Below are 25,833 nucleotides of genomic sequence, written 5' to 3' on the forward strand. Positions count from 1 at the left end.
CAGGCAAAACTCACACACATAAAGTAAATCTAAAATTTTAAACCTGGAAAGCATCCAAATGTTTCTCAAGTATATATACACAACAGGATATTATATAGCAATAAAAACAAGTAAATTGCCACTATACACTAAATGGATGATTGAAAAAAGAAAGTCAAGCCGGGCAGCGGTGGCACATGCCTTTAATCCCAGCACTTGGGAGACAGAGCCAGGTGGGTCTCTGTGAGTTCAAGGCCAGCCTGGTCCACAGAGTGAGTTCCAGGACAGGCTCCAAAGCTACACAGAGAAATCCTGTCTCAAAAGATAAAAAAAAAAAAAAAAAAAAAAGGGTCCAGGTAAAGGAGCTTGCTGCCAAGCCTGACAACCTGAGTTCAAGCCCCAGGACCCACATGGTGAAGAGAGAGAACCAACTCTGTACATTGTTCTCTGGCCTCTACACATATAACAAAATATATAAACAGAAAGATTCTTAAGGAAAAATACTATTCATTCATTCATTTTGGAGACAAGGTGTCACCATGTAGCCCAGGTTGATCTAGAACTTGCTAGATCTAGCCCAGGCTACTGATCTGCTGAGATCTCCACCCTCTCCCATTATGTAGCCCAGGCTGGCCTTCAACTCAGTTCTCCTGTCTCAACCTCTCACCCTCCCCAGTGCTGGGGTCATACTTATGTGACCCCACAACCTACTCACTAATGCCAAATTTTTAAATTTTAAAGCAAAAGATATGACATCTGTTTGTAATCCTGGACCAGGCTGGCCTTGAACTCACAGAGATCTGCATGCCTTTTGCTCTGCATCCCACGTGCTGGGATTAAAGATGTATGCCATGATGACCACTAAGTAGTATGCATTTTATATGTGTTTGGGTGTTTTTGGGGTTTTCTTTTTTGTTTGTTTGGTTGGTTGGTTGTTTTGTTTTGTTTTGTTTTGTTTTTTGCCTGTTATGTCCGTGTACCGTGTTCATGCAGTACCCAGAGAAGCCAGAAGAGAGCATCAGATCCCCTGGAACTGGAGAAGGTGGTGAGTTGCCCAGTGGGTGCTGGGACTTGAACTCCAACCTTTGGAAGAGCAGCTAGAACTGTTACCCATCTCTCTAGCCCCTCCCCACCCCACCACCCTACCCTTGCCCCAGACCACCTTCTTGATCATGGTGTCTCCCCTGCAAGGTGAGTATTTAGTTGTATCTTCTGTATTACTTACAATGTTAAAGTTGCACAGATTTAACTTTTGACTCCTCATCTGGTTTGTGTGTGTGTGTGTGTGTGTGTGTGTGTGTGTGTGTGTGTGTGTGTGTCAGGACCAGAAGGATTTGGGATTTGTTCCTGATATCAGCATAAACACTCCTGGCACACAGGGTGTGTGTGTGTGTGTGTGTGTGTGTGTGTGTGTGTGTGTATGTATGTATGTATGTATGTATACATCAGGACCAGAAGGATTTCTTCCTGATATTAGCATAAACACTCCCAGCATATTCCAGGCCAGAGCTCCGCTTAGCCTTCTGTTGGCTCTATTTCACCCAAAGCCAATGCAGTCACACCTACCCCTCCTAATGAGAGAGAAAGTTCAAACACTTACAATAACCAGGGCTTCGCCTTAAAAACTAGCTTTATTTAAAGGAATCTGAAGTAGAGTAACACCAGAGGAGACAGGCTTACAAGTTATCATTCAAGAAGGCCTGCATCCATCATTTCTGCAAACGGAGTCCACAGGCTGACGGTCCTCACAGGGCACACATGACTCAAGCATCTCCCTGGAAACAACGATGACAAGGACAGGGACGGATGGGAAAACAGAATCTCTGCTTGTCTTCTGACTTCGGAATAAGACACTAATGGGTGGCAGGCATGTTCAGTGTTAAACTCCAGCACTGTGTGTGGGGCGGGCGGGAGGAACTGTACACGTATAGTATCTCCGAGGAGAGAGATTCGGAGCTGAGAATGTAACCGATGTAACCCTGTAAAGCCTTTTAAAAACTACCCACATCTGACCCAATGCCATCAGTTACCAAGCTGGTTTCAGTTTCTTTGAGAAGCGTAACCTGTGTGTAAACCACGAAAAGATAATAATGTGGATGACCCACTAGTTACTATGTTAGTTTGTTGTTGTTATTATATTGTTATTTTGAGACTGGGTCTCACTGTGTGTAGCTGGCTGGCCTGGAACTCACTATGAAGACCAGGCTGGCCTCAAATTTGCAGAGGTCCGCCTGCCTGTTTCCCAGTGTTGAGATAAAAGGTTTGTGCCATCACACCCGGCCCTGAACACTTTATTAATTCATAGTAGTACTTCCTTAAAACTCTGATTTAAATAGAAATAGAAAAAGACTATTTGTCAAATGTTAGACCAAAATAAACTCCTAAGATGTGGTACTAAACTTTTTAACACACAAAAAATAGACCTATGAAAATATGGACACTCACATGAGATAGAAATGGAATCCTGGCACCGTGTAGTGTCTTTGAGACTGGATAAGTTATTGCTGTACAATAAAAAATACAGGATATACCATGACCAGCATACCGAGCTCTGATGCAGCCTCAGAAGCATGAACACAACCTAGGTACACACTTACTTGGAAAAATATTCACTGGTATAGGAAATTCTTCCTCCGTCAGAGCAGTTCTGATTGATAAAGTCTAAATGGGAAATTTTAGAAAGATATATAACTTAAGCACACATCAGCATTTGTTTTTACTTTAAACATATAATTTAAAATATGCAAATTTGCAATGTCCAAATATTACTACAACCTCTTTGGGTACTAATTTTAATGATAAAGACTTTAAAATGTTTATTTATTTATGTTGTGTCTCTTTGTGTGTGTGCAGATGTCTGCAGAGGGCAGAAGGGTTTTGGATCCCCTGGAACTGGAATTACAGGAGCTTGTGAGCTGCCTGACTTGGGTGCTGGGAACGGAACTTGAGTTCCCTGCAAAGAGCAGCTAGCGTTCTCAAGGACTGAGCCATCACTCCAGTTCCAGCCAAGAATGTTTCAAAACTAGTGTTCTTAAATAAGCACCTTGAAAATAAAAAATGAAAACGTGCTTTCCTGGTTAAATATTTTTAAAATCATGATTATGCCTTTCATTATCAAATTCTATCATCAGACAGTTACAAACTAAGTAACATCCATGTTCTTGAACATGGTCACAAAGTCTAAGCAAATGTGAGTTTTGCTATCTTAATAATTGTCTTAATTGCCTCAGTAAGTTTTGAATTAATAAAGATTGGTGCCATTGATTTGATTTTAGTACAGTTGTGAGTCATCAGTGGATGTCAGCTAAGAGAATTCCTCAGACGTCCTCCCTGCAGGTAGATGGACTCTTTCTTCTTGACACAGTCTTGCTACCTAGCTGGGAGTGGTCTCTAACTCCAGAGTCTCCAGCCTCAGGTTCTAAGCACTGGGGTTATGAGTTTACACTACCACGCTGAACAGGTCCAAACTTTAAGATGTATTTATTGTATTATAAATGCCATGAGCTGCTACCACCAAACTTCACTCCTCCCACACCTCAAAGACTGCAGAGCCTTTACTAACTAAACCATAAACACTGATGTTTCACTTACCTCATACAGTAGCTTAAAACATACCAGCATTCGGCATAATTAGAATTACATAGTAATTTCCTTTGCCATAGAAATAAAGGTTGGACAAAGTCTGAAAACCTTTTATTTTCCAATTTGAATTACAGTAATTTTGCCACAGACCACAGCACTGGTGTATGTATGACTTAAGACACACACTAAGAACAAAAGGACAACCTACTGCCAGAACACATGTCACCAATGTGGAACACACTTGAGTTTGTATAAAAGTACTGAACTGATATCCCCAAAAGAGGCATATGTCAACAGTACATAGGGAAGAGATAGTTTTAATATGAAACAATTGTTCAAGTCACGTACATCATGATAAGAAGCAGGACTCTTTTATAAAAGATAACATTTTAACTAACAGGCAATACCACCTACCACGGAACAAGAAAGGTACAGGTACTCAGAGACGTGTTGTTAAAACTGCAAGTAACGTGTTGGTGGGAAAAGAGGACACGGGTGAGGTCTCCCACCCACAGTTTTTATTGAGTTTTGAATTACACACAGGCCAATGCTCCATGTCTTGAGGCTTTGGCTTCTACGTGGCCTTGAATGTCCTCCTTGACCATTTGACCTGGAGATGGAGGGCTCTCCCTAGTCTCCGTGCTCCAGTGCCTCCAAACTCCCATCCCAGAATTTACCAAGAATCGGTAAATGCAGACATGATTTTGTACTGTTCTCCCCAAGTAAGTGGAGAAGACAGGAAGAGGAAATTGTTGAAATTTGAGGATGAGAAGGGAACCTCTGAGCTCAGCAAAGCTGCGAAAGTCCAGACTTTCTGAAGGAAGTAGTCCAAAGACACGGGCAGCTGATTTGCAAAAAGCACTGCTTCCTGGGATTCGGCCAGTCGGAAATGTCAGAGGTCCTTCTGTTCTGAAGACGCTTCACAAAAGCCAATGCCATGTCACCTTCTCCACTCCCTCCATCTAGCTCAGGAAGAAATGATCTTCTCTTAAAATCGGGCCACCCAACACCACACAACCAAGTCATTTCTGTTTCTTTTGAGATAGTCTTATGTGCCCCAGGCTGGTTGCTAGTGCTGAGGATGACCTTGAGTCTCTGATCCTCTTGCCTCCACCTCCCAGTGCTGGGATTTCAGGTGGGTACTACCATGTCCTGTTTTTGTGTGGTCCTGGGAAGGGAACCTGGATTTCATGAATGCTAGGCAAGCACACTACTAACTGCGCCACATCCCCAGCTAAAAGAGCAACTTCTGGTCAAGGAAAGATGCGCAAGTTGGAGCCTCCTGGAGGTAAAAAGACAAACCTGCTCTACAACAGATGCTAAGACGGCAACTGAGAACCAGCCACACCGGTGAACTTAGCCTTCCCTAACCACGTGGGAAGGACGGAAGGCCACTGCTTCTCCCTCTCTCACGGACATGATCACAAGCTTCCCTAGGAATCAAACTATCTTCTACTGACTTCCCAACTATTATTTACAAATGAGCTCTGTGATTCTGGTTGATTTTCAATTTTTTGAATTAGAAAAGCCTAAGACAACACAAATGTCCATGCACACAAAACCTCTCTACATTACAAAAAAGAAGTTCTACACACTTTAGTAGCCCCCTTTAAAAAAAAAACGGCTCCTTGCACATCCGCTTAGAGTTCTAACAGCCCGAGTGTGGGAGAAATGCTGGCATGCCAATTTGCTCAAGTAAGTTTGAAAGAGTATTAGATGAAGATGCTTGGTACTGTTTTAGGATGATGTCATCAGATTGCATGGTGACCAATATTATTAGGAGTTTTTCCTAACACTAGGCACAGTTGGATGTCTGAAAAACAAAAGAAGGCAAAACTCAAAACCGGACTGTCACTGTATTCTGCTTACTTACATAGACTAGACGCCCGTGCAGGAAAGGCTCGTTTCCTGTCTGTATGCCGCCTTCCAGCTGGGGTAACAAGGACCACAAGAGCAGTACTGTGCCACCCCAGAGGCAGACACTGGCCACAGATCTTATGCTAAGCACTCTATTTGAAGCCAAGTTTATTTTCTTTGATAAGCTAAGTTGCTTCAGTTTTTGTGTACCCTGGGATATCTGAAGCATGTGGACCAGAAATAATCTAGTGGACAAGCAAGGAAACCTGTCAGAAAAGAGCTAACACGTTTTTTTTTTTTTAAGGTTTATCATTATTATTTGTGTGTGTGTATGCTCCATGTTTCAAAATTCACACACAGGGCTGGAGAGATGGCTTAAGAGCACTGGCTGCTCTTCCAGAGGACCCGGGTTCAAGTCCCATAATCCATATGGTGGCTCAAAAGTCTCACACACACATGCACTACCTGTCGGTGGCCAGAAGAGGGTATCAGATTCCCCATGACTGGAGTTACAGATGCTTCAGAGCTAACGTGGGTGCTGGGAACAGAAGGGGGGGGGGGTCCTCTAGATCAGTAAGTGCTCTTGACCGCTGAGTCATACCTCCAGCCCCAGAACTGATGCTTTAAAACCTCATCCGTAACCTGGCCTTGTTGAGCGAGCCACAGTGTTAACAGTGAGCTTGAAGATGTGGAACTGAGTGGTGTGTGCAGGAGAGGAAGCCTTTCAGTGAAGAAAAAGGATTATACTAGAAAACACAATTCTACCTGTACTTCTTCACTTCAGGTATATTGGGAACTCTGTATCACTTTCCTAAGAAAGCCATGTCAATTTGTGTAAGAGACATCTGGGTAAAATGAGACAAAATTTCTGGGTTATGTTCATAATTCATCATTTTCTTTTTCTTTTTCTTTCTTTCTTTTTTTTTTTTTGCTTTTTGCTTTTTGAGACAATGTTTCTCTGTGCAGCATTTTGACTGACTGTCCTGGAATTTGCTCTGAAGACCAGGCTGGCCACAAATTCAGAGATCCTCCTGCTTCTGCCTCCCCAGTACTGGGATTAAAGGTGTGCTCTACCACTCTGGGCCTAATTCATCACCAAAAGCATCTATATAAATTTTATAAATTTTGACTTAGTATTTTGTACAAATATGGAACTAGCGTAAAAATTAATTCAAATCTGTGAAGATATTCATCAGCTATGATTACAGCTTGTCCACCACTCATGGCTGAAACAATGTAGGGCTTTTCTTTTCTTTTTCTTCTCTTTTAAGATAGGATCTCAATATGTAGCACTGGCTGTCCCGGAACTCACAGAGATCCTCCTGTCTCTGCCTCTAGTTGTTTTTCTTTCCATTCTTTTTTTTCCAGACAGAGTTTCTTTGTGTAGTCCTGGCTGCCCTGGAACTCACTCTTTGGACCAGGCTGGCCTCAAACATAGAGAGATCCACCTGCCTCTGCCTCCCAAGTGTTGGAGTTACAGGCGTGCACCAGCTGGTTTTTCCTGTATTTACAGATTCTTACTATGGTGTTTGGTAAATGCAAAGCACTTGCAAGTCATCTTGTTTTTTAAAAAGCAACAACTTAGAAATAAGGTGAAATAATCACCTTATAAATCACACGTCCCTAGACTTGATTTAGAAAGGTCATTTCATCTTCTCAAAGACAGCTAACCACTGAAACCATCAGCACTAAAGGGCCTGTAGACCTACATAACCCATTTTTAACAATAACCAAATCAATATGACCACAATGAAGTGTGAAGTCCTAGAGCACCAGCCATCTTGTTCCATTCAGTTGTAGTCAGGACCTAATGCCAGGGATGAGCATCCAGCATGGAGTATACAATTTCTCAAAAGCCAGGCCTCAAGAGGCTAGAGGCGGCTCAGAGGTTAAGCGTGTGTACTGCTCTCGCAGAGGACCAGTTTGGTTTCCAGTACCGACCACAGGCTGCTCACAACTGCCTGTAACTCCAGAAGGGGATCTGATGCCTTCTGCTGGCCTCCATGGGTACTGCATGTATGTGCACACGTGTGTGTGTGTGTGTGTGTGTGTGTGTGTGTGTGTGTGTACACACAGAAATATAATTAAAAAACAAGACAAATTGTTAAAAAGTCAGCACTCAAAATAACTTAAAAAAAACCAGATCTTTAAACACTGAGAAACTTAGCTCTAACAAAAATAACAGTCTGAGAACATGGGGTCACACTGTTCTGAACACCAGCAAATGGCAGGCAGCCTCCACCCAGAACTTAGCCTCCTGGAGCTGTTCAAATTTGCACAAGAAGAGACGTTAATTACAAAACTCATTGTTATTTCATTTCCCAAGACTGTGAAGGTATACATTATAAGATCCCCCAGGGCAGAGGAGAAAACCTTGCATTACCTTGTCCTGGACGGAACTGTCTTGTATGTCAAAATTAAAGCATTGTATTTTTTAATGCATTTTTCATTTTCCCCACCCCAAAGCACTGTATGTTTAGAAAAGTTTAAGTCACTGACAATCTACATCAGAAACACCATTTTCTACCAACAGGATATTAAATGTCTAATGTTCACAAAATTCATCGTTTTTGTCATCTACATAAATTATTCAAATACTATAGTCACTACTTCTTAATTGGGGAATTCTGTTTCTTAGGAAATGGGCCCAAATGATGAAAAGCTAGCCTTCCAGTAAATAGTGGTCTAGGGACGCGGATGCGTGACCAAGTTCACAGCCAACGTCAGTTAGCTGTGCTTCAACGCTTTGAGACGTGGGAGGTGCAGTCCTACTGGGTCGAGATGTGGTCTCCGGCCATTAACGCAGGATTTTTTAAAGTCAAAACATCTCTTTAATTTATTTACTCTTTATATATATATGGGTGCTGTGCCTGCATGTATGTCTATACCACAGGCGTGCTTGGTGTAGAGGTCAGAAAAGGGTGTGGAATGCTCTGGAACTGACTGGCGTTATAGATGGTTGTGAGCTGCTACACGGGTGCTGGGAATCCACCTTAGGTCCTTCGGAAAGGCAGCTAGTTCTCACAACTGCTGAGCCATCTCTCCGGCCCGACGTCAAAAGTCTTCACACACTTTTAAGTTTCTTGATAACATGTGGCGGCTGTCGTTGTAATTACTGCAGTAATTATCTCCTTTGAGATCAATCACCACAGTATTCCAAGTTCTGCATTTTTAAATGTTTTTATTGTATTTTTAATATGCTTTTATTCTATGTGTATCTGTGCATGTGCATGCCTGAGTTATGGATGTGCACCCTGTGTGCAGTGCCCAGAAAGGCCAGGAGAGGGCAACAGATCCCCTGGAACTGGAGATACATGTGGTTGTGAGCTGACTAATATGGGTTCCTGAACCTAGGTGCTCTGCAAGGACAGCAAGGGCACCTGTCTGCAGAGCCAGGCCGCCAGGCCCACATTCGGAACTTTGTGTGGTCACACTGGTTATGAATGAACGGCACAGCATTCCTGAGGATGGTTATCAATACCTCGCCATTGTCTACGCTGCTATCTACTGTCATACAGGCCATTGGCTTATTCTGGTCCCAGGTTATGATCTGCTCCTAAACTACGTGTGTGTCGTTTCAGATCTTAGAGCATTGTTCCAGAGGCAAGGTCCTCTCGGGTGCATTTTCACCTGTCCCCAGTTACAGCAGACACCACAAAGCCTGAAGTACAGCCCCAAGTAAGTTCTGGTCTTAGCTCTTCACAGGCCTTTACTTAAAATGGATTTTGAACTTCCCTTAGGTTCATTTTGCAAGGTCCGATCTCCAGAACATTCCTCCAGCCTCCACTGCTTGGCTCTCCACCAGCAGAGCACAGAGCACTGTCGGACCACACTGGTGCTTCTCTCTGTGCGGTCTGTCCCAGCTAAAAACACGTGGAAGAGAGAGTTCGCAAGTCCAGAGACACCGCACTATCATACGGAGAACACTAACAGAAAACCAAGGAAGTTAGAAACTGAGCGCACAATGCCAGCATTAATTCTGAACGACACACTTGGAAACATGTTACGCCAACTTCACTAAAGCCAGTAAGCAGATGTTAGCAATGTCATGAGGCACAACCCACCAGTTAATTAGCAAGTACTACCGGGAATCGACTCTATGCTATGATTCCCGTCTGTCCTGTACCTACACAGATATCCCGGAAAGACTGATCTGAACAATGAAGTTCACAGATTTCAAAGACCCTAGCAGAGGAAGGATCAGGTGTCAATTCTAACATTAAAATAAAAAAAATTAAAATCCATTACACATACACATTCCCCACCCCCAATTATTACTACACAGGTTGTATTCAGGTAACATATTAAATCAATCTACTCTTGAACTAAATGTGTACTATCTTATGGTCAAAATTTAGCAGTGAAATAGACATTTTTTTAAATGACTGACTTTTAAAAGTTAAAACTTGCCTACCTTTGTCATATATTATTTTGAAGCTTCAAGAGGCTTTTATGTTTCTGATAAATAACAATGAACATTTATTTATAAGTGTCTCTACAGCACCCCCCACACACACACACATCCATCTCATTTAAGACAACAAACTCGACAAGATGAATCGCCATGTTAGTAAGAACTAAAATGTAATATTTTTGTATGTGCCATTTCCAAAAAAAAAAAAAATGTCAAACATGAAACTCCTATGTCACCAAATCTCTGTTCTGCACGGAGGAGGAAAGGAAGCCAGGTTGGGTGACGGCCGTGGTTAGGCATCACCGGCCACGGCGGGCGGACCGAAGGCCTCTCGGGTGCGCATCAGCTGGACATCCTTGTCGGCCATGCACGAGTCACAGCCCCACACGGCAGAGGCCTCGGCCGTCAGGAGCCCATAGGCCGTCTCCGTCATGCCGGTGCAGATGCGGTGAAACCACTTCTGGCACGAGGCCTCACACAGGATGGCGTCCTGATCGTCATTCACTTCGTTGGTACAGATCCCGCACGGGTACACCGGGTCAGAGGACGAGTGGCCGTGGCGGCCCGGGTGCAGGGCGAACTTGCGGCTTTTGTCGGGCGTGCACAGCTCGGCTGCGCCCCCCCGGGGCTGCCGCGGCTTGTTCTGGGTCCCGTTGGCATGGCTGTTGGCGGCCTCGGCACTGCCCGAACGGCTGTTCTCTTGGACGGCATTGTTTCTGTTGACATTTTTCAATTCCACGTTACTCGGGTTGACCGCGTCCTCCATGTTTAAGTGAGGGGGGTGGGCAGAGGAATTCTGATTCGCGGTTTTGGTCGTCCCTTGAGGAAAGTCTTGTTTGGGAGGTGGCGCTTTTGCTTGGCCAAACGCGTTTGGGGGCGGAATAAAAGAGTGATTAGATTCTAGCGGTGAGGTAAAATTTGAATTGTTTCCAGGGACAAAATTAGGTGGCAGGTCAGGGTTAGGTACCTGGCCAGCATTCTGCGGGGGAATCGGACTGAAGTTCTCCGCAGGACTTTGTCTGAAAGGCTGACCCGGCATGTTAATGTCCTGCGTCAGCACGTTATTGTACGGTGGGTTTCCAAAACTCGGATTCTCGTGCGGCCCAAAGTTAAAAGCATGCGGCCGGTTAAAGCCCATGCCCAAGGGATGCTGAGGAAATGGATGGGGTTGATTCCTGAGTGAGTAAGGACCACAGTACGGGGAAGACATTCTTGGGGGGACGTGGGGTGGCATTCTGAACGTGCTGTAGCCTCCAAAGCCAGGATAACCAGGGCTGAGATAGGGATTGGACGAAGGCAGAGGTTTGTAGGAGAGAGTGTTGTAATTGTCATCGAAGGGATTGGCAGCCACTAGATGGTCGGAGTTTGGATTTGGTGGTGGTGCATACTCGGACAACGGAGGAAAGGAAGGTCCCTGCAAAGAGAACGTAAAGGAAAAAGAGACAGTCTTGATGCAAGAGGCCAGTGTAACGGTTGGGCTCAGCACCCAGAATCTGGTGTTGTTCAAATTTCTCTTACAGTAGTAAGAAAATTCAGTATTTTCAATTGTCCTTCTAGAGGACCCAAATTTGGTGCCCAGGATGTGTTCACAAGCATCTGTAACTCCAGCTTCAGGGGGTCTGATGCCCTCTTCAGGCCTCTACCGGCACCTGAACTCAGGTGCACATACCCACAATAGTCACATGCATATATACAAAATTTAAAATAAATCATTTTTAAAATATATGTTTCTCTCATTTAGGAACGGAAATGAGGCGTACTTTTATAGCTCAAATCCACTGCTATTTCAAACTCCATTTAACTCTCAAAAAAAAAAAAAAAAAAACAGCCTATCATTGGGCTGGAGAGATGGTTCATTAGTTAAGAGCCCTGGCTCTTCTTCCAGAGGACGTGGGTTCCGTTCCCAACACTCACATGGTGGCTCACAACTGCCTGTAACTCCAGATCCAGGGGATCTGACACCCTCTTCTTGTCTCAAAGGCACCAGACACACAGACATATGTGCACACCATTCACTCACACATAAAATAAAAATAAACACATCATTTTTAAAAAGCCTACCACAACTTTCATGTGTATGCTTGCCTATAGCTAAAATCTCTCTTAAAACACTAAAGTATTCTAATCACAACACTTCTTATACCCCAAATAGCCACAAAGCTAGCTAATGATAAACAGATCCCAAGTTTTTTTTTTTTTTATGTCCAGAGAGCCAGAGTTAAAGCATTCTCAAAGATCTAATCTCTACATCTCTTAATAGAAAAATAATGGTTACACTTCAGATTTAACAGACACTGACCAAAATGGAAACAAACTATAACTTAGATTCTTATCAGAGTAAGTCATTAGCACCAGAAGAGTGCTTCAGTGTATAGCAAATAAAACCATAAGGCAGGGCTGGAGAGACAGCTCCATGGTAACAGCACTTGCTGCTCTGGCAGAGGACTGGGGTTCAGTTCCCAGCACCCACATGGCACTCACAACCCTCTGTAACTCCAGTTCCAGGTGATCCAGTGCCCTCTTCTGGCCTCCAGGGGCACTGCATGCACATGGTGCACAGACCTACACACAGGCAAACACTCATACACACATAAATAAAAACATGAATAAACAAATAAATCGAAAACCATAAAATTCTATGTGTATAATTTTTATTACAATCACAAGTTACAGCAAAGGGCACTCCCACCATGATACCACACAACATTGATTGCTATAATAACAGAGCAATTACTTCAAGTTGAAATTGTTGGAAAATCCTTAAATAGAACTACAGGCTAGCCTAACACATAGCACATTGAGTTCACACCCCTGTTAGGCTCTGAAGCAGACAGGAAGCAAAGCACAGGGCTAAATGTAACAATTCACTTAGCCACGTGATCACACCAATAAGTGAAAATTGTTACTAAAAACATGGGGGCTGGAGAGGTGGCTCCGTGTTGAAGAGCACTTACTGCTCTTCCAGAGGACCTGGGTTCAGTTCCCAGCACACATTTCGGGTGGCTCACAGCTGCCTGTCACTTCACCTCTGGGAGATAGGATGCCCTCTTCTGGCCTCCCTGGGAACCTGCCCTCACATGCACATAGACGCACAATTAAAAACAAACAAAACAGATCTTAAAGAATAAATAAATAAAAATAATTTTAAAAGAAAAAAAGAGTTAATTTACCTGTGTGCTGGCCTTGCGTTTCTTCTTATCTGGGCTTCCTAGTTGTATATTTGGTCCTCCTAACCCATCCAGTCCGCTATCACCACCTGAAAAAAAAAAATCCTGATAATATTCCTACTTGGAAGTGAAACTGTTTCATATATCTCATAGCTGTAGTGGGCAGCCATTCCAGCTTTGGTCTGGAAGTTCCAACCCCCATTGAGGCTTCGGTAACTGTCACCCCTACAAGGCAGGGACAAGAGAGGACGCTGAAGACCCGAGATCCAGATGTGCCGGCTCTCTTGGTTCCTGGACCCTGGACACTGGAGGTACACCGAGCAGAGTTCTCCAGAGAACACGGCCAGACTGCGCCACGCCTTTCCCAGACTCTGTAAACTTGTAAGTTACACCACAAAATAAACCTCCCTTTTAACTACGTGGAGTGGCCTTAATAATTTCACCAATACATAGTAATTTGTTTTGCTTCCCACCCCCCCGACAGGGTTTCTCTGTGTAGCCTTGGCTGCCCTGGAACTTGCTGTGTAGACCAGGCTGGCCTTGAACTCATAGAGATCCGCCTGGCTCTGCCTCCCTGTGCTGTGATTAAAGGCGTGCGCCACCACCGCCGGCATATCTCATAGTAATATTATTAAGGCAGGATACAAAGACGGAAAATTAGGGGGACAGGAAGCTGGGTAGGAGCCCCTTCCCCAGCATCAACTGCTGCAGGCCGTAATCGCTCTAAACTGTAAACCTACGGCTCTCAAGCCCTTTGCTACTCTCTCGGCTCCGGGTTTCCCCTCAGCAGAGTATAATTTCATCCTAGGCAGCTCTGGAGCGTCCTGTAATTCCACTTAGGACAGAAAAGGGAGAGGGATGGCCAAAAGGGCTGCAGTCAAGCCGCTACGGTGGCTCATGAAACTAGAGCAAAGCTGATGAACTGGGCTCTCTCTTGACGTGCCCACACTACCCTTGGGCTGGCATCAGTTTTTCTCCTAACTCCCACACTCCACGTCTACATTCAGGTAGCGTGAATAAAAATCTCCAACTCTAGCCAGGTGTGGTGGTGCACACCTTTGATCCCTGTCCCCCTGAAGGCAGGGGCAGGCGGATCTCTGTGAGTTTGAGGCCAGCCTGGGCTACAGAACAAGTTCCATAATAGCCTGGTCTACGTAGAGAGACCCTGTCTCAAAAAACAAACAAACAAAACAACAACAGAGAAACAAGGAAAGAGAAATCCAACTCTTCTCCATGCTGACTAACCCTGACATTCTTTTCAGCATCAAAGCCACCAATCCCAGTTTGGCCTAAGTCGAGGTCCCTAAAAGATTAAAGGGAAGGAAATGTCACTGAGACTACTGACAAGCTCTATTTTACTGATGACTTTGGTTTTGTCCCTATTACTACTTCATGTGTGTACAGGATACATTATGTCTGGAGGGTCTGAAGGCACGCCACAGGACGTGTGAGGGTCAAATGACAAGTTGAGAGAGTTGGTTCTCTCCACTGGGGAATCAGGGGACCAACCTCAGGTTGTCAGGCTGTGGCAAGCGCCTTTACCCACTGAACCATCCCACCAACAGCCAGAATCTATTACATGTAACCTGCCGTGTTATTCTCTTGTTGTGAGAAAGCACTTGCTTATAACTCAGCTCACAGTTTCAGAGGCTCAGTCACAGCTGCTTGCCCAGGCACTCGGTCACTATGGTGGGCAGAGGGAGGAAATGTCAGACCTCAAGGTAAACAAGATGCTGAGAGCGATTCAGAAACAGAGGCTCAGATACAGCTCTCAGAGGAACAGCCCCTCTATGTCCCACCCCCTAAGACAGCACTCCCAGCCAGAGACAAAGTTCAACACACACCCCACACAGATATACACACATATACACCACACACATCACACACACACACACACACACACACACACACACGCCACACGCCACACGCCACATGCCACACGCATATACACACACATACACCCCTCAGATACACCACACACACACACACACACACACAAATACATGTAATAAACAAAATTATAGGTATGATGAATGTTTCCTGCCTAGAAGGTGTGAGGTGCCCGGATTTCACAACCTTTGTTCCCTTGCAATAACTAACATGTTTTTGTTTGTTTCCTGTGAATTGGAAGACAAGGTGCTTATTCATATTAAGTTCCTGTTTCCACAAGTTTGTCAAACACATTGTGATCTAGTCGTCCACCGGCAGGCAAGGCTGGCTTGCCTGCCGGTGGCTGCTACCTATAGTTGCCACCTCCATGAAAATGTAATATCCCACTGTGGCGCTTCCATTTGCCTCTGTTAAGGACTTGGTTTAAGTGAGTGGTTTCTGTCCCCAGATCAGATACCAATTGCAAAGCATCTCACATCCCACCGGCCAGACACAGCCATGAAGTTCACGTGCCTCGGATGTCTGGCTTGCTGTCAGTGGATCTGTTCCCTCCTGAGTATACACTGACACTTCAATCGAGACACTATTTTTTTAACCTTAAAAATATTCTTTTAATGATTTAGGGGGCTGGAGAGATGGCTCAGTGGTTAAGAGCACTGGCTGTTCTTCCAGAGGACCTGGGTCCAATTCCCAGCACCCACAAGGCAGCTCACAACTCTCTGTAACCTCAGTTCCAAGGGACCTGACACCCTCACTCAGACATTAATGCAGGGAAAACACCAATGCACATAAAACTATTAAATTTTTTCTTAATTGTGTATAAGTCTTTTGCTCACATAGATGTCTGTATACCACATGTATGCAGTGCAAACAGAGGCCAAAAAAGGCATCAGATCCTTTGGAACTGGAGTCACAGGCAGCTGGAAGCCCTGATGTGGGTGCCTGGAATCCAACCCAGGTCCTTGAGAAGAGCAGCCCGTGATCCAACTCCTCAGCATCTCTCCAGCCCCACAAGGCAAGACTTTTGAAGGAATAGCATTACCATTTGAGATTTACTAGCATTTCACAAAACTAAAAGAAAGCAAACTGAAGAGTAGTGTTTTCTTCGTTAAGGGAAACTTTTCCTTTTTCCTTTTGTTTTTTACTTTCTTGTTCTTTCTTTCTGGAACATGGTTTTGTGTAGCCCAGGCTGGCCACTAACTCACCATGTAGATGAGGATGACTTTGAACTCTGACCCTCTTGCTTCCACCTCCCCAGTGCTGGGGCTACAGGCACCTATCACCACTCGGAAATAACGCAACACTGGGGCTGGGATCCAGGACCCTGCGTGCTCAGCAGGGTCAACCTTTGTTAACTGAGCCACATTCCAGCACAAGAGAGTTTCTAGAAGAGCCTCTAGGGCTTAAGAAAAGACACTTTAATAAACATTAAGTTGGAAAAGTTATATTTTACTTAGTTCTATTTATTTAAGTGGAGCTGGGGATTGAACTCAGGGCCTTACTGAGTTATTCCCAGTATTTTTTTTTTTCATTTTTAGATTTCTGCTTTGGAAGTTGAGAATATGGTTTCATAGCCCCTTCAACTTGGTCTATTTTTTTAAATTTTCATTACATTTATTTATTTATGTACTATGTGTTGTTATTTTGTGTGTGTGTGTGTGTGTGTGTGTGTGTGAGAGAGAGAGAGAGAGAGAGAGAGAGAGAGAGAGAGAGAGAGAGAGAGAGAGAGAGAGAGAGCGAGAGCACAAGAGCATATACAGGTGTACCATGGCAGATCTCTGTGAGTTCGAGACCAGCCTGGTCTCCATAGTGAATTCCAGGCTAATCAGGACTACATAGTGAGACCCTGTCTTAAAAGAGGATGTGGGCTGGAGAGATGGCTAAATGGTTTAGAGGACTTGTTCTTGCAGAGGACTCAGGTTCAATTACTAGCACCCACATGTTGGGTCACACCTTGGATTTGTAATCCAAGGGATCTGATGCCATCTTCTGATTCTGTGGGCATGACACATCCATGTAGTTACATATATCCAGGCAAAACATTCATACCCATAAAAGTTTTAAGAGTCCCCATCAGTAATCTGCCCATTTTGCACTGAGTATAAGAGACACCAAAAGCCGGGCGGTGGTGGCGCACGCCTTTAATCCCAGCACTCGGGAGGCAGAGCCAGGAGGATCTCTGTGAGTTCGAGGCCAGCCTGGGCTACCAAGTGAGTTCCAGGAAAAAGGCGCAAAGCTACACAGAGAAACCCTGTCTCGAAAAACCAAAAAAAAATAAAATAAAAAATAAGAGACACCAAGCCATGGAACGTGCCAGGCACACAGCAGGAGCCCACACGGTATTCCTCACTTTGCTGTCCTCCAGACTAAACGACACCAGAAGCCATCCCATTTTTGTGTGTATCATATGACACATACCAAAGCCCTAGCATGGGGGACACACACCTATAACCTCAATACTTTTGAGAAGCAGAGGTAGGAAGATCATGAATTGGAGGCCAATCTAGGCTACACAGTGCTGGGAACTGAACCTGGGTCCTCTGAAAGAGCAGTAGGTGCTCTTAACCACTGAGCCATCTCTCCATCCCAGCATCAGTTTCATAAATGTAAACCCTACTGAAATAACAACTAACTGACAGACAGGGTGACTGAGGGACACAGGAGCATCCATTTAGACCGTCTGGCAGAGCACTTGGTCCTCTGTCATGGCAGGTGGCACGCTAAGAAGTGGCTGTGATACGGATGAATACGGGCAAAAGGGGAAGCCAGGGCTTTGCAACAGCCAGAGAGGGAAGCGAATCTGCAGCAAGGAATCCGTTCGGGAAGGCAAGGAAGGCAGAGGGCTCAAAGAAGGAGACTGTGACCATACTGTGTGGGAACAGGGAGACATTTCAGCTACCAGGAAAAAGAACACCCTGTCTGGCTCGAGGATGGACACTGTTACTGTCTGAATCAGAAATAAGCCCTTTCTGGTTTTGTTTTGAGACAGGATCTCCCTATGTAGCTGAGGCTAGCCTGGGACTCAAGATTCTCCTGCCTCAGTCTTCAGATTACAGGTCTGTGCCACTACACCCAGCTTGTGTGCTACGCTGAAGGAGGGGAGTTTGCTGGCACAAGTAGGTGTCACACACACACACACACACACACACACACACACACACACACACACACACACGACTTCTTTTGTTTCTCCGTGTAGCCCTGGCTGTCCTGGAACTTGCTTTGTAGACCATGCTGGCCTTGACCTGGGACATCCGCCTGCCTCTGCCTCCCGAGTGCTGAGTTTAAAGGCGTGCGCCACCATGCCCGGGTTCATTCTTGACCCTGGTCCAGCTCTCTCTCTGTCTGCACTGGGTGACGGAGCCTCCCCCACATCTGACTACTGCTGTCCCTTCCTCACTATGAGACCTTCCAAACCCTTGGCCGAAACAAACCTTTCATCCCATGAGGGTTCTGTCAGATACCTTGGCAACCAAGAATAAAACAGGCAACCTCCATCCAACATGTTAAAGACACAACCCAGGGGGCTGCAGAGAGAGCTCCACAGTTGAGGGCACTAACGGCTGTCAGCACAGGAGTTCGTGAGCAATCCTCATGCCAGGGGCCTGGCAATGCCTGGAGCTCTACCTCCAAGGCAGACAATGCTCCTTCTGGCAATGGAGGGTCCTGTGTGCACGCACAGGACATGGGCAGCGGCATGGGGGGTGGGTCAGGGGGGACGACATGGACACAGAGAAAAAGAAATCTTTAAAAAATGAATGCCCCAGCTGAGCAAAATGGCACAGACATTGAATCCCAGCACTAGAGGCAGAAGGGAGGTAGATCTCCATGAGTTCCAGGCCAGCCTGATCTACATAGTGGATTCCAGGCTGGCCAAGGTTATATAGTAAGACTCTACTAGCTGGGTCACCTTTATCCCAGCACTCTGGGAGGCAGAGGCAGATGGATCTCTGCGAGTTCGAGGCCAGCCTGGTCTACAGAGTGAGTTCCAGGACAGCCAGGATTTCACAGAGAAACCCTGTCTCAAAGAACAAAACAAAACAAAGAAAGGGCATTGGCTGCTTTTCCACAGGACTTGGTTTCAGGTCCCAGCACCCACATGGTGCCTCACACCTGCCTATAACCCCAGTTCCAGGGATTCAATGTCGCCTTCTTGCCTCTGCACGCATGTACTGCACATAAATTTGTGCAGGTGTGCACACCTGCACATAATAATAAATAAATCTTTTGAAAACACCAAAATTCATCCATGTATCCCTCATATATCCACTCTTCTTTCTACGCATGTGACATATTCTCTTAGAGTTCCTCCTCCTCCTTCTTCTCTCTCTCTCTCTCTCCCTCTCTCTCTCTCTCTCTCCCCCACTCTCTCTCTCCCCCCATCTATCTCCCTCCCTCTGCCTTTCTGAGTCTTCCCCATCTGTCTCCCAAATGTTAGTGTTTTTCAAGTTCGTGACCTCAAGGCTCTTCTCACTGTTCTCTCGGGTAAGCTTGTGTGTTCCCAAGACATTAATTAGCATTCACCTGTTTACCTACGACTTCCAAATTTCTATTTCTGGCTTAAATGATTGGCTTCAGTTACAAGCCATGTCAGGCATATTCACTGCACACACTGGAATACCCTGGGGGGGCGGGGTATAGTCAGTAGACTTAGAGCCAAGCTCAGATTCCCGATGGTGTACTGAGCCGTACACGGTCCAATGTTAAACCGGGAAACCTTGACCTGTTCTTCCACTAGCCTTTCTACCCCTACTTCTCCAATCTCAATCCTAACCCTCCGCACATTCCTCCAGATACTGTCTATCAGTAACGTCGACAGTTAGTACATTGGTGGCACTTCTCTGTTATTGTCTCCTTAACATCACCCTTGTCTCTTACGTTACTGCCGAACTGCGTGAATGCTCACTGCTCCTTCTTCAGTTCGGAATGTCTGTTTCTCTTCTTCTATTTTCTTAGGGTTCCCCAAGATGAATCCTCCATGAGAATTGGTTTTGATGTTCTTGTTTTTGTAGAGACAGTGTGTCAAGTACTACAAGCTGACATCTAACTCACTTCGTAGCCATGGATGAGCTTGAACTTGTCCCCCACCATGGTGTTGGTTGTTGTTGTTTTTATTTTGTTTTGTTTTGTTGAGACAGGGTCTCTCAATTAATAGCACTGGCAAATATTGACTGTGTGTTTTTAAAAGTCATTCCTGTAGTTTGGGATTTAACTCTTAGAATATTCTGGAGCTGAAAACTGAGCCAACTCCCTGCTGTTTGCGGGACTGAATGCTGCTACTGTAACAATATGTAGGATTACCTGTGTTCTTATCCTCACGGTCAGACGCTGACGAATGTCACTTAGCATTACATCTGGCTAGGACAGACAGCTAAGATCAAAGGCATAAACCTGAGGGCTCTTTCCTTTCCTTTAACTCACTCTGTAGCCCAGACTGGCCTTGAACTCATAGAGATCTGTCTACTACTGCCTCCTGAGTGCTGGGATAAAGGCATGTGCCACCACACTAGGCTTATTATGATGCTGTGGATCTACAGAGCATGGTGTAGTGAACTCCTCAGTCAATAACATCTCACTTTTATCAAATATAAGTTCTACCTATATTAGTTTCTCATTCATTCATTCATTCATTCACTCATTCATTCATTCATTCATTGTGTGTGCAGGCGTAGACATGCCACAGCATACATGTGTCAGTCAAAGGATACATTTTTAAATCAGTTTTCTTCCGTCTACCTATTCGTGGGTTCCATGAATCCAACTCAGGTCATTAGGCTTACAAAGCAATTGCCTTCACCTGCTCAGCCATCTTGAGTTTTTGTAAGATTTATTTTTAAGTATATGTGTATGTGTAAGTGTGTTTGAATATGAGTGCAGGTGCCCTTGGGAAGCAAGAGGCATTGGATCCCCTGGAGCTAGAATTTCAGGCCCTTGTAAGCCATCCAACGTGGGTGCTGGGAACTCAACGTGGGTCTTCTGTGAGAGCAGTGAGCACCTGAAACCACTGAGCCACCTCTCTAGCCCCTATCCTATATTCCTATATTTTATATTCCTTTCTCTCTCCCTCTCTCTCCCCTTCTCTCTCTCTCTCTCTCTCTCTCTCTCTCTCTCTCTCTCTCTCTCTCCTCATTTACAGCTGAAATCAATCATTGTTTAGAGAAAAAAAAGTGAAGGCTTCTTTAGAAACAAGGGTCTTTCTGCACAGCCCTGGCTGTCCTGGAACTCACTCTGTAACCCAGGCTGGCCTCAAACTCACAGAGATCCACCTGCCTCTGTCTCCTGAGTGATGGGATTAAAGGTGTGCGCCACCAGACCCAGCATTCTATTGCTTTCTCAACAATTCATTTAAGGTTCTGGAGAGAGAGCTCAGTGGTTTAGAGCACATACTGCTCTGGCAGAGGACAAGACTCGGTTATCACCCATTATCAGGTTGCTCATAACTGTAACTCCAGCTCCAGGGCATCCATGCCCTTCTGCTTTCAAGATCACTGGTACTCATGTGCACAGACACCCCCCCCATATATACACATAATTTGAAATAAATCTCTTTAAAAAAGGTTCATTTTAATTGAAGTATGTGTCTATGTATGGCAGATACATACATATATGTATGCAAATCTTACTTAAGCCAGGAATTCAATGAAATCTTTGTAATACACATGAAATAAACACATGACCATTACAAAGGTCTACCAGTAAAGGACAAGTGGGCAGGACATTCTGAGAAGCCCTGCTCAAGCGTCTATGGCCTTCAAAAGCCACACTTTCAAAGTCTCAGACAACTATATAATTACAACAGACGTCCCAGGGCAGCTAATTTCAATAGAATTGTGCTTCAGACAAGCTCAGATAGTAGCTGGCTGTGCTCATGCATGCCTGCAGTCCTCACATTTGGGAGGCTGAGGCAGGAGGACTGCCTGGAGTTTGAACCAGCTTGAACCACATAACATGAACCTGTTTTTTTTAAACAAACAAACAAACAAAAACAACAGCAAACGAATACAAAGCATTAATGGATTATGAACCAATCCCAAAATGTCTGTTAAATTAATGTATTTGGAAATAAGTTATTATAAAAACATTCTCCATGAAGTGAAAATATTGACTGTGTGTTTTTAAAAGTCATTCCTGTAGTTTGGGATTTAACTCTTAGAATATTCTGGAGCTGAAAACTGAGCCAACTCCCTGCTGTTTGCGGGACTGAATGCTGCTACTGTAACAATATGCAGGATTACCTGTGTTCTTACCCTCACGGTCAGATGCTGACAAATGTCACTTAGGATTACATCTGGCTAGGACAGACAGCTAAGATCAAAGGCATAAACCTGAGGGCTCTTTCCTTTCCTTTAGCCCCAAAGCAATTTATAATAATAGGCAAAATTGTACTGCAAAAATCTCAGGGGGAAAGTGCATCTCAGAAAGGTCTCAGCCTTAAAGGCTTTCGCAACTCCTAATCACAAACAAAACAGGTCTATGGTATTTCACCAATCGGGGTACCGTGGTACACACCTTCAATCCCAGAGCTCCCTGCAAAGGCAGGAGGATCTCTGTGAGTTCCAAGCCAGTCTGATCTACATAGTCAGTTCCAGGATAGCCAGGGCTACATAGTAAGACTCTGTCTCAAAACAAAACAAAACCCAAAACCAAAAACCAACCAAACAAAAACCCACAACAACAACAAAGTCCACCAAATGGAAGGCTGTCTGGACATCAAGCCTTTAAAAGCAATGCTCTGCTCTAAGTTAAAACTTTTGCTTAAGTGTCTAAAAAAATCCATTTCTCTTTTTCTGCATGCTTCTGTGCACATGGAGGACAGGGGCTGATTTTTTTATTTCCTGTATTTCAAGATAGGGTTTCTCTGTCTAACAGTCCTGGCTATCCTAGAACTCACTTTGTAGACCAGGCTGGCCTCGAACTCACAGAGATCCGCCTGCCTGCCTCTGCCTCCGGAGTGCTGGGATTAAAGACCCATGCCACCATGCCCGGCCAGGGGGTGATTCTTGATTGCTTTTCAACATATGTATTTCGGCAGGGTCTCTCACCTGAAACCAAAGCTCACCGAGTCAGCTGGTCTAGCTTGCTCTGGGGATCGCCTGTCTCCCCTTCCACCTGCCAGAATGACAGGGGAGCTGCCACACCCTCCTGGGCTTTACCTAGGTGCTGGGGACCTGGATTCAGGTCTCTGCACTTGTTGGGCATGTGCTTTGCCCACTGAGCCATGCCCCAAGCTCCAGAAAGGGGAACTCTACCTAAATATTTGAGAGACCATCTTTCAGATCCCACACATTGGTGTCACGAGGCAGTTAGGTTGTGTTCACTCTGGAGTCACAGTAACCCGAGACACCAAAGGATGCCTTTAGTCCGTGAAGTCAAATGGAAATTTATCTTACTAGTTATTGATTTATGTGCACCTTACCTTTGTTTGGGTGAATAGCTTATTGCAGTAGCCTCCCTGCTCCAGCCCTTCCCCTCAGGCTTACACCGAGATAAACCCTATGAGAAACTCATTCACTGTTTTGTTCGCAAAACTGTCTAGTCCTGTCTCAGAGTCAACGCTGAAGTCTTCCTTTCTTTCATTTCATTTCATTTCTTTCTTTCTTTTTTTGGACAGGGTTTCAGTATGTAGCCTTAACTGGCCTGGAACTCACTGTGTAGACCAGGCTAGCCTCAAACTCACATGCCTCTCCCTCCAGAATATTGGAACTAACGGCCTACCGACCACAGCTGACAAAAGTCAAGGTCTTCATGACTCTCAAGACACACTCCCCTACCCTTGGCCCACCACACCTGGAAGTTCTGGCTGCCCTGGCTCACCCTGCCACAGTTACCACAGCTTCCTTGACATTGCTTGGATACACAGGCTAGCCAGACTTCAGTCCGCTGCACCTTTGGTGCCTTGGAGTGCCCTTCCCCCAGGAAAGACAGGGCTTGTGCTATCTTCCTGTCAGCCCATCTTCCAGGCGAACCTTTGGTCACCTTCTACATACTCCCTGCCTCCCCTCCCCAAGTGGTCTCTTCTACCCCCATCCTGGGGTTTCATATTCTGCACGGTACTTTACCATGTGTGCTGTTTGCCGAGTGTGTGCACTCCTGCGTGAAGAACATCTACATTCTTTACTCGCTGTTTCAACCTGTGCCAAGAACAGTACCTAGCACATAGTACATGGTCAACAAATAATTGCACAATGAACAAACTTTGAGACTCTCAGACTTAGAAACCCATCCAGAGCTGGAAATAAGAGCTGGCGGACATCCACACATTCCCAGATGGCATTTGGTGGTGTGTATGTGCTTTAAACTTCCGTGCAGTGCCTTTTGTTCAGTGCATCCTTCTCTCTGATTTTTCCGAGGCAGTAAGAGGCATTAGAATTCCTCACTAGTTCCCAAGGAAGAAAACCAATGATGCAGAAAGCTGATTTTTGGATGATTTGTTTCTTAATCTTATTGGTTAATAAAGAAAACGCCTTCTGAATGTATCTAGTTTCTCTCCCTAAACTAAAGGAAAATATAGTGAATATGTGTTGCCTTTTGGAGGGAGGTGCTTCCTCCAAGCGCCTCAACTCTCTAGCAGTGCAACTTAGTTTTGTGGGGGGGTGGGTATTGTTCGCGGGTGTCTCTTTTCCACCCCGAGGTGTCTATTGTGCTGTATGGTGGGCAGCAGGAGAGGAGCGGGGTAGGAAGGGATGCTGAACGCCGCACGTCTGCACACAAAGTGGGGACCCCGCGCGCCTGGGGCCGCGCACTTAGGCCCGGGCCGCCCCGGTGGCTTCCCGGTGGGCCCGCGCTCCCCTATTCCTCCCGACCCGGCTCGGTTACCTCGAACTCTCTTCAGCGCGATGGGCTCCTTGTCCTGTTCCGCTGACATTACCGACCGCCGCGCATGGCTCGCCCCCGGGCCGCGGGAAGCCGGCGTCTTTGATGCGGTGGCCCCTCCTCCTCCGGGTCCTCCTTCTGGTCCTCCGGGTCCTCCTCCTGGTCCCCGGGGTCCTCCCGGCCGAGCTCGGAGCCCAGGCCTGCCGGGCCGCGGGCCGACTTTGAAAAGTTTGGGAGGCGGCCGAGGCCTCGGGGCTCCGCACACTCGCGGGGCTCAGCCGGGCTCAGGGCCGCGGCCTGGGGGCGGCGCCCGCGCCCGGCCCGCAAAATACGCGCGCCCTGGGCCGCGCTGCGCTGCGTTCCGCCCGCGCGCGGGGGAGACGCGGCCTCCGCGGACACAAAAGCCCCCGGCCTGCAGCGGCCGCTCGGGGGACGTGGCGCGGCCCCGCGGCCTCCCCGCCCCGCCTGTGCTCCACAACCCAGCACGGGGCCGGGCTTCGGGGGCGGGGACCCAGGGCGCGCGGAGCCCCGCACCCTCACTCGCACCCGCACGGAGCTCCGGGGCCGCGGCCTCGCTGGCAGGCTGCGCTGCGCTCCGGGACCGTGCGCGCCAGGCCCTGCGCTCACCCCGAGCCCCTATGCGCCGGGGTCCCCGCGCCCTCCAAGGCCCATTACCCCCGGCTCTGCGTCTCCCGTCCGCGCCCCGCAGCTCGGGCTCCACGTTCTCCGCTGCCCTCCAAGGCCCAAGACTCCCTGGTTCCGCGCACCCTATGAAGGGCGCAAGGGCGCAACGTCCTGCTCTGCGCTCCCCGCCGCCCTCCAAGGCCCCAAACCCCCCAATTCTGCGTCCAGGTCCTCTGCGCCCAGGGCTGCTCTCTGCCCTTCAGGCCCAAAGACCCCCGGCTCCACGCCTCTCTGCACACCCAGCCCGGCCCCAGACTCCCCGAGGAAACAGCAGCTCGCAACTTCATCCCAGCCACAGCAGGCATCTTAGCCTCGCAGTCAGATGTCAGGAAAACTTTGTTTGAGAAAGCGGCACAGTTCTGGGTGGGTGTATGGACGCCCCACATTCTCCGTGCCCATGGTTCGAACTCGCGTTTCTGCAACGCCCCCTGCCTTGGAGATGTAATA

At 46.4% G+C, this 25,833-nt stretch overlaps 1 protein-coding gene across 1 annotated transcript; it reads right to left on the reverse strand.

Moving 5' to 3' along the window:
- Positions 1–9,966: 9,966 nt before the first annotated feature.
- On the reverse strand, positions 9,967–25,773 carry Pygo1 (pygopus family PHD finger 1). Its single transcript, XM_028865415.2, has 3 exons — positions 24,706–25,773; positions 13,003–13,088; positions 9,967–11,246 (listed from the first exon to the last, which is right to left on the reverse strand). Exons 1-3 carry the CDS (start codon positions 24,752–24,754, stop codon positions 10,125–10,127), a joined length of 1,257 nt encoding a protein of 418 aa, XP_028721248.1. The 5' UTR covers positions 24,755–25,773; the 3' UTR covers positions 9,967–10,124.
- Positions 25,774–25,833: the final 60 nt, after the last annotated feature.

This window comes from Peromyscus leucopus, chromosome 14 (genome assembly GCF_004664715.2).
Source record: "Peromyscus leucopus breed LL Stock chromosome 14, UCI_PerLeu_2.1, whole genome shotgun sequence".
NCBI classification, from domain to species: Eukaryota; Metazoa; Chordata; class Mammalia; order Rodentia; family Cricetidae; genus Peromyscus; species Peromyscus leucopus.

Coding starts and splice junctions, on each gene's coding strand:
- Pygo1 (XM_028865415.2), bottom strand. CDS start 24,754: ATGTCAGCGGAACAGGACAAGGAGCCCATCGCGCTGAAGAGAGTTCGA. Junction 13,089..24,705: donor CGCGCTGAAGAGAGTTCGAG/GTAACCGAGCCG, acceptor TTTTTTTTTCAG/GTGGTGATAGCGGACTGGAT. Junction 11,247..13,002: donor AACGCAAGGCCAGCACACAG/GTAAATTAACTC, acceptor TTCTCTTTGCAG/GGACCTTCCTTTCCTCCGTT.